General features: G+C 39.7%; 1 protein-coding gene across 1 annotated transcript; it reads left to right on the plus strand.

Moving 5' to 3' along the window:
* Positions 1-3,546: 3,546 nt before the first annotated feature.
* On the plus strand, positions 3,547-9,319 carry sgcb (sarcoglycan, beta (dystrophin-associated glycoprotein)). Its single transcript, XM_008407487.3, has 6 exons — positions 3,547-3,692; positions 4,296-4,505; positions 5,788-5,973; positions 6,079-6,270; positions 6,685-6,816; positions 8,039-9,319. Exons 1-6 carry the CDS (start codon positions 3,678-3,680, stop codon positions 8,234-8,236), a joined length of 933 nt encoding a protein of 310 aa, XP_008405709.1. The 5' UTR covers positions 3,547-3,677; the 3' UTR covers positions 8,237-9,319.
* The last annotated feature ends 81 nt before the right edge of the window (positions 9,320-9,400 follow it).

The following is a 9,400-nucleotide window of genomic DNA, read 5'->3' on the forward strand; positions in this document are numbered from 1 at the left end:
TTCCACGTTAAAGTTTGATGCAGCTCTGCTTTCCTGATGGACCATCTTCATCTCCACTGCAAGTGTAGCAGACAGGAAGCTCTTTTTATAGATTACTGTACACTAAAAGGTTGCAGTGTGCCCCTGTTTATATTTTTAATAGTGTAATTCTGTAAAGACAAAATATGTCTGGTGGTCGCTCTGATTTACATGCCCTGCTAAATTGCGGGTTTGAATATGGCAGTACTCTCTTATAACAAAACAGACCTGCAGAACGAAATTACTAATAAAATATCTTACATGTGCATAATTGTTTGCTTTATATAGAGATTTTCCTTAGCTTTGATTGTATATCTTACAATTTTGTTATCTATCTTTGTTTATTAAACTCTGAAAGCTGAGTGGCTTTGTTAATATTCTGTCCTAGAATGCGGTTAGATGGGCCCTTTTTTTTTTTTTTGAGCACCTGCCCCTTTAGTGGTCTCTGCAGGGCCCTGGCAGCCACTGCAGTTAGCGAGAGGTTGTGCAATCCCAGGTGAGGCTCGGCTCACTGCTGCCTCACCGGCTTCGATTCTAACCATTTGCATGGAAAAATGCGAAAATTAAGTGATTTTGAAGAAAAATAACATTAGATTTAGTTAAATTAAATGAAAAATAGGTACTTTATAGTACAAACCACAGGGTGAAAATATCTTTATAAATGATTTTATTATATATTATTTTTTATTATATATATATATATATATATATATATATATATATATATATATATATATATATATATATATATCCAGGAGACCCGGGTTCGAGGCCAGGCTGGGGCAAAAAAGTTACAACTTTTTTGCCATTGAGTGTGTCAGTGTGGGTCCTTAGGCAAGACCCCTGGAGCTATATAGCTTACCTCATACCATGAGAGACACAAATAAGCACGACATGCCGGCTCAGACGTCGCCCGGCCAAACAAGGTCTGCGTCAGGTGCTGGGGAACCAGAGCACCCTGATGAAAAATGGGCTACTGGAACAAGACGGAAATGGGCGAGAGGTGAAAACATGGATCTGTTGGAATGCTACTACTCAAGTAATCCTAGTCAGAGGGGCTACATGCAAAGACTGTCCGCTGTGGTGCCTGTGGTCATCGGGGCCCTCGGGGCAGTCACCCCCAAACTGGAGCAGTGGCTCAAACAGATCCCAGGAACAACATCAGACATCTCAGTCCAGAAATGTGCAGTTCTAGGCACAGCCAAGATACTGCGCAGAACCCTCAAGCTCCCAGGCCTCTGGTAGAGGACCCGAGCTCAGAGGATGAAACAGACCACCCGCGGAGGGTGAGAAGGGAATTTTATTTATATATGTGTATATATGTGTATGTGTGAAATAACCTGACAATGGCATGTTTTTTTTTCTGAGGAATTATTCACTTAGTACAAGATTCTATATTTTGCTGACAAGTTATTTGCAAGTTAGTTTTTATATTATTTCTGATGTACTAAAATGTATGCACTAGAAACTAAACCAACATTTGTGGTTTTGCAGTCTTGTGGTTTTGCAGACTTTTGTTTCTCATGGGACATTTCTGCCAGACATCTTTTTGGCTGTAAATTAAACCTAGGAAGTCTTGTAATCATTATTCTGGTTTGTCACTCTGATAGACATTGGGATGTAGAATATGTCATATAACAGCAGACATAATGTTCTGTGACAGTGGATCTAAAGCTTTTTATAACAAGTATCACAGTAAATACGCCGTTTTCCAAAAATCACCATACTGACATATTTTATTTTAAAACAGCAGTAGGACTTTCACTATGGTGGCTTGCTGGATTATGTCATAAATACAATTTGATCTAAAGAAAATATCAAACTTTGTAAACAATTAAATCCATAAGCTTTTTAGCTGCATAACTGGCAACAAACTCAAACACTGACTCCAGAACTCCTCATTTTAGGAAAAAAAATATTTTCTCCTCCTTTAGAAACATCGATTAGAGCCTTAAGTGCCACAATAAAATAATTTTCTGAGACTCATTTCAAATAAACGAGTCGTGGGTGTTTTGGTTCTCTCATAAATGTGTCAGTGTGTTATTTATTTGTATTAACGTTTTTGTTTTAGTTTTTAAAATACAAGAATTAGAGCATAATTTTATAGTTTTAATCTATCCGATGACATTGTAAAACATTTAATGTGATTTTCTCTTCATTTACTCAGTACTTAAATAGCCGTGTGAGTGGGTCTCATGCCGCCCGCTGATGAGATGTCGCCCTGAGTAGTTGCCAAGGCCGGCTATATCAGACACTGCCACTGTTTGAAACTGCACATAATAAACAACATTTTGTTTATTCAAAGGATAAAAACAGAAACAAACACTGGTTGAGGAAAAATATGTTTCAATATGTCTCAAGTGTTTTTAGTTTGAATCATTTCTAAACACTGTGTCCCATAACACTTTCTGCTAGGGCAAACTACAAACTTACTGTGCATAGCTAGTGGTTATCAACTGATGTGGTAAATAGTAGTTATTTACTCATGTGTTAATTTTGAATGTCTGTCATTCTGTCCCATTTACAACACAATACAACTTGAAGTTCTGTCATGGCTTTGGGTTTTGGTCTGCCACCATAAAAACAAGTATATTGAAAACGTGATGGCGCCCTCTGATGGGTGAGAGGCACAGTACACCTTGGACAGATCCATCCCAGAACAGCGCTCAAGCTAACTAATCATGTAAACACACTTTATTTTGTTTTTGTTGAAGAACACCAGATGAATAATAACGACCCCTGTTTCTTTGTTTGTTTGTTGTTTTGCTTTATTTATCACAAATTTCGTTATAATCCATGTAACTTATTGCATGGTTCCATGACAATAAAGATTGTTAGGATTATTGTTGTTGTTAATTTTAGGTTATTCAGTCTGTACTATTTGGCAGGGGGACAAACAATGGAAATTGGCCTTGGCTGTAACTGAATGCAATTATATTTATGTTAACACACAATATCCCTAATCAAATAAAAAAAAACATCTATCTTTTGTTTGTTTTGTTTTTAATGTTATACTTTCTGTGGTTGGTCATGTTGGAGACGGAAGGGGGATCTCGCCCAGAGCACCATTAATGCAAGAACCGCTGCTGTATATTATAACTGCTGAAGTATTAGTTTAATTATTATGTTACACGTTTGTAATTATTCATTGTTAATTTACACAAAAACAAAAACAGTGGAAAACAAAAATTGCTAACATTATAAATATTTTTAAGGCTGATTACTTTTCATAATCATGCAGATATTAAAGTAAAACTTTTCCCCCTCTTGTAAAAGAGAAATTATACATTCCTCTTTTTTTTTTTCTTTTTTTTGTATCAAAAAAAATACACCCACAAAGAGCAGTAAAGTATAGAATGTTTCCAGTTTACCTTCGGAAAATATGAACGGATGTATTTTCCCTATTTTAGGATCTTTCTGCCATTGGCTGCTTCATCGTGGAACAAACCATCTTTTATCTTCAGCGCACACGCGCACAAGCGGAGGAGATAAAAATTAAACACCACGTCGTCGTCTGTAATTAGGTTCTTCATAAGGAGCAGAATTAAAAATATCACTGAGTAAATTGTCTGTCTGCCCATATTGTAGCGGAAACGCTTCAGTCACCTTCGCCAGTGAAGGTTGGTCCGCTCTCTGTCAGCAGAGGAGGGAGGGTCAACATGGCGTCCGAGGAGGTCCGTTATGTTCTTTATTTGCTCTTCTTCTCACATTTTATTAAGCCTTCTCATCATGCTCCACACAAAGAGTAACCCGGAGTCATTGTTAGTGATAAAGTGTTTAGGTTAAGGTGGTTTCTTTACGCGTGGCGTGTTTTGTTGCCGCTGCGGATGGAAATATGAGTGCAGCCTTATGAATGTTGGCCTTCGCGTCGATGTTTTTAAGACGTGAAACTTGTTTTCTCCGAAAGACCTGCTGTTTGAAAGCGCTACTGTGTTTGCTCTTAAAATAGAACGCAACTTAAATGTTTATGAGAGAAAAGACTTCATACCCGTTTCGTCACTAATAAGAGCGTAGTTTATTTTTAGTTATGATGACCACAGTCAGGCTGTCGCTGAGCATTTAACACCCATTCCGACGCAGAGATTTGGTTACGTTTGTTATGATGAGCATTTAACCAAATTAAGGAAAACTCGGTTCAGTATCGTATCTGTGTAAAGTTTGGACACCCCTCTGGTTATGTAAAACTACAGTCCAGTTTTGAATGTTAATTTCATTAAGTTTAGTAGTAAAGGTTATCTTGTAGTTTAATGCGCATATTTTGTCGTTTTGCCTCGCAGGAGAGCTCCAATGGCCCCGTGAAGAGGTCCATGCGTGAGAAGGCCATAGAGAGGCGCAACATCAACAAGGAGCACAACAGCAACTTCAAAGCGGGCTATGTACCCATAGAAGAAGAACGTCTTCATAAGACCGGGCTGAGAGGACGCAAGGGAAACATGGCTGTTTGCATCATAGTGCTCCTCTTCCTGCTGGCCTTAATTAATCTCATTGTAAGTCTCCTAGCCTGACTGCAGTAACTTGCAATTAAATATAACCCTTTGGACTTTTCCTACACTTTCTTACAGTGCAACCGAACTTTATTTGGGATCTTTAGCATTCCACGTGAAAGACAGACTAAAATTAGTGTCCACTTCTGGAGTGGACGAGCAATGATGCATGTTTTCCACACGATTTTTACCAGTACAATCTTAAAAGTGTGGCGTATGTTTGTATTTAGACCAACTTTGGAGTATGTGTCAACTACAAACTGAACTTTTTGGCCGTTTCTCCTTGTGAAATCTACTAAATGTGATCATATCAGATGGAGAGCATCTGTAGAAAGCAATTTTCAAGTGCAAATTCTCACTGAATTTAAGTTTAAACTTTATCTGGAAAATAGTAACACCAAAAAAAAAGCTGTTTAATCTTTGTTATTGTTATTCTGAATGGTAGACCTCCCCTCCATTCTTACGTTTTTTGTAGCCTCAAGCAGACTTTTTGCTAAGATTCTTTACCTTCATCTGTCATCCCGTTAATTATGACCAGCTGTTGAAGAAACGCATTTCCACTTCATGATGCTGCCTCCGCCATGCTTCAACATGAAGGGTGGTGTATTGAGGATGATGTGCAGTGTTAGCTTTCCTCAGTAGTGTCATAAGGTGTGGTTGGTGGTGGTGAGGAGAGACGCAGAGACCCAGGTTGTGATTAAGATGATGAAGGATTTAGTGGTGAAAATGATCAAACAGTCCAAACCAGGCGGCACGGCAGAGATTTTAGCACACAGCTAAATACCATTAGCCCTGACAAAAAGACTGAAAAGAGAGCTAAGCTAACCAGGACTTCACAGTTCAACTGGAGAGCTAAAACGACAACTGACATTAGACGTACGCTAGACGTATGTTAGACAAGGACCCAACAAGAGACAGAGACAACAGGTGGACTTAAATACACAGGGAGGGTAATCAGGTAACTAGACACACCTGGGAAACAATCAACGGGGAAGACGCAGAGACAACAGAGACTCACAGGACAGAAACTGAATACAGAAAACTCTTAAAAATAAATACACAGAAACACGGATCATGACAAGTAGATGACATTTTGCATGTAGACCAATTTGGTCCCATCTTACCAGAGCTCCTTCTTTATGCCTTGTTGCAAACTGCAGGACAGGACGTCTTATGGTTTACATTCAGCAATGGCTTTCTTTGTCCCACTTTCCAAGAAAAAACAGTGAAGTTTGTGCTTGTAGCTTGACAAAATGAGCTCTGACGCGACTCCGCTGTCACTCAGATCACACTGGTAATATGGACGGTGATCCGAATCGGCCCGAACGGCTGCGACAGCATGGAGTTCCACGAGAGCGGCCTGCTGCGCTTCAAACAGAAGGCCGACATGGGAATTGTTCATCCTCTGCACAAAAGCACGGTCGGCGGCCGCAAAGACCAGGACCTGGTCATCGTGGGCAACAACAACCCGGTAAGAAAACATTTACACACGGCGAGTTTTCTCCAAAGAAACGACAGCATTTGGGAACCCAGTTAGAGCAGCTTGTCTGTTCTTTTTGCCGTGTTGTTCCAACAGGTTGTGTTCCAGCAAGGCAACACGAAGCTGAGCGTGGAAAAGGACAAGACCTCAGTCGTCAGCGACGCCGGCATATCCTTCACAGACCCTCGGACGCAGACAACTTTCTTCAGCACAGACTTTGAAAACCACGAGTTCCACCTGCCCAAAGGAGTCAAAGTCCTCAGTGTTAAAAAGGCATCCACTGAAAGGGTGTGTAGGGAAGCCAGCCTCTGCTGACGGCTGTGTGTAAAAAAAAAAAAAAACATGATTCATTAATTATATTTAACAACCTGTGCAGGCGATATTGCTCTTATTGCTGTCCGTAACAGTAAAAATTGATCGAAAACGAAAGAGAGATATTAGATGCTGACCAAATTTCCCCTAGTGTCTTTGCCAAAAGAAAAGTGTGAATTGTTTTTGAAGTAATGTGATTGTTAACAGGCGTATTTTTGCAATTTCTTGCAAAAATTGACAGTGTACTTCCAAAAACAAAAGCACATCAAGTATGAAGTAAATGAGTGAAAAACAAGGGGGGTCTAGGAATTTTCTCTCATGTAATCCTGATGTATTTAAGGAGCCGGTGCCTTTCTCATTTTAGTGGCATATTTTGCTCTTTATTTTCAGATCACCAGCAGCGCATCATCTGACCTGAACATCAAGGGAGACACTAAGGCCATCATTCGCGGTAATGAGGGAGTGAACATCATGGGCCGCACTGTGGAGTTTAAAATGGGTGGAGACATTGAGCTCAGAGCTGTAAGTATAAAGCATAATGACATGCTATATTTATAGTGCTCAGAAACATGCATACACTCATTTTTAGCTCTTGGTGATTCATTTCAACTGCTCTGGAAGGATGAGACTGTTCTTGATCATTTTATCCAGTTTCCTACTTATGAGGAGTGTGGTTTTTGTCACATGGTTGAAACCAGGTCACAGCAACATAACAGTGGCCCCAAGCAAACATTAAAACTGGTTTTAGAATGGACGAGGCTAATAGATTTGTGAAAAGATCTGACTGGAAATCTACAAAACATTTGTGGAACAGGCTTGAAATCAGGCTCTCTGCCAGAACGTAACTTATTTAAATGAACAAATGCACAAATTCTGATACCAATTAAGAACTGTCAAAAAATTGCACCAATCGACACTTAATTTTAAGTGATCAGCCAATATTTACATGTGAAAACCATCTGTTCAATCTTCGCAAAGGTGTGAAAATCAGCCGCTCGCTGCGTTTTCATTACAAATATGCGCAAAACTTTGTCTATAACTCTACTAATGTGAAAATAAAAAACACAATTTCTCAATCGCGATGTTTCCGTTAAATAAGAAGCCCAATTGAAATCACACGAGTAGGTTTGTCCACACAATTTGTCTGCACCGTCATCCTCCTTCCACTTCCTGTCGTCTTATTCTTTGTTGTTTGCGCCAACCGCAACGTCCAGTTGTTGATCACATGACTCGTGTGTTGTGTGAACAAAGTGTTTCAATTACAGTTTCACAAATTTCAGTATGATCGAAAAGCTACTTCATCCTAGCGCCAAACCCATTTCCTCAAACAACAACAGGTTTTTAGAAATCACTGTGTTTCCATTAAACAAACTTGTTTTCAACGTGTGAAATTGCGCAATTACATGGCCATTGGAAATGGGGCTACTGTCCACCCATCAGCCCACGTCTGCATGTGTGGCGGTTAACAATAGTTATCCTACTGCTGCCAACTTGTTGCTAACATCCTACTACTGCCGGCAGCTCAGGATTTTAAAGATTGGTGATTGGCCAGAAAACTGCAGTCGATGCAGCCCTACCTGCTAAAAAACGCAGTCAAGAAGGATTCAAATAACTATTTCAAAGCCTGAAACCAACATTCATGGTCACAATGACGGCACACAAACCTCATACAGTCACCGTATCGAGCCCGATAAGGCCGGGTCTTGAAGAATAGACGCCCTTGACGATGCTTTCCTCTTTGCAGGAGAACAGCATCGTCCTCAATGGCTCAGTGATGTTCAACACCACACGCATTCCCAGCTCCACAGACCTGACATTCAACGACGGCCTGGAGAGGTACAAGCTCTGCATGTGCGAAGATCGGACTCTGTTCCGCGTACTGGTGAAGTTTCCCAACATGGGCTGCCAGATCTCAGACAACCCGTGTGGGAAAGCTCACTAGCGCCGCCGTTCCATCCGTCTGCAGTCGGTGGACTGTGAAATCAGACAAACCTCTTCCAAACCTGCACATTTTGGACCGAGTTCAGTTCAAATTTGAGTTTAACTTGGCGGTTAAGGTGAGCCGTTTCTGTGAGTGCCAAATTTACATTTTATTACAAATCTACCCAAAGATATTACGGGAGTTTGTAAAAAAAAAAAACAAAAAAAAAACACATTGTTTTTTATAATATTCGTCAGCCTGTATCCTAAATTCAGAAAACTATTGTAAACATTAAGTTGTTCTGCAGTTTACGCCGCATGTTTGTAGCAGTCGTAAGCTGCTGTATTTATTTCCTGCTTCTCCATCACCTCACATCTGTTCACAAAAGGGTTTGTGTAAAAGTGACTTAAAAAAATGCAGAGAGACAAGTGTGTTTACTAAAAAAACTGACTTCATCGAGACACTACATGATAGTTAACTTAGAAATATGCAGAACTCAAACAGAACGTCTTTCTGCACACGTTGAACTGTTTATCATGCACGTGCCAACGGACTTAAAGGGATGAAATGTTATTTATATTTTACCTATATAGTGAGGCTTTTCTAATGCTAATAGGAAGGAGTGTACGAGTTGTGTTAACAGAGCAGCGCCTTGCGAAAGTATTCACACCTATTGAGCTTTTCACATTTATAGTATATCGATTCCCGTCCGATTCACAATTACGCTCTACTTTTTCTCAAGATAAATGAATAAAATAAAAAATAAAAAACAACTAAACAATAAATTACATTGGAATTTGTTGTTGGCCGTGTCGTGTGGAAAGTTTGGTGGGTGGGAATACTTTTGCGAGGTAAATGCTAATCTTTTTACGAGGCAATGGTGCCGAAAGTGGACGCCGTTTAGAGTGGTTTGAATTTTGTGCAATACAATATAAAAAGTTTTTGACTGTTGCTTTGGGTTGTGTGTGGCCTGTTGTGTAACAATGTTGGAGCGGACTTGATGCCTTTGGTGAGAAAAGTTTTGTTTTTCCATCACTTCAACGTGACGACATGGATACGTTTAAAATGAAATAAATAAATAAAATAAAAAAATCCAACATTTCACTGGCTTCTTTTTCATGAAAGAAACTTGTCACTACTTGAAATCTCTTATCTGCGCTTCACTGTGCCTTGTGTGTTTACATG

The sequence above is a fragment of the Poecilia reticulata genome, chromosome 4 (genome assembly GCF_904066995.2).
Source record: "Poecilia reticulata chromosome 4, P_reticulata-male-v2, whole genome shotgun sequence".
NCBI lineage: Eukaryota > Metazoa > Chordata > Actinopteri > Cyprinodontiformes > Poeciliidae > Poecilia > Poecilia reticulata.

Bases quoted from the DNA above. Each gene is read 5' to 3' on its own strand.
- sgcb (XM_008407487.3), top strand. The intron at 4,506-5,787 runs GTAAGTCTCCTA...GCTGTCACTCAG, and splicing joins TGGCCTTAATTAATCTCATT to ATCACACTGGTAATATGGAC. The intron at 6,817-8,038 runs GTAAGTATAAAG...TCCTCTTTGCAG, and splicing joins GAGACATTGAGCTCAGAGCT to GAGAACAGCATCGTCCTCAA.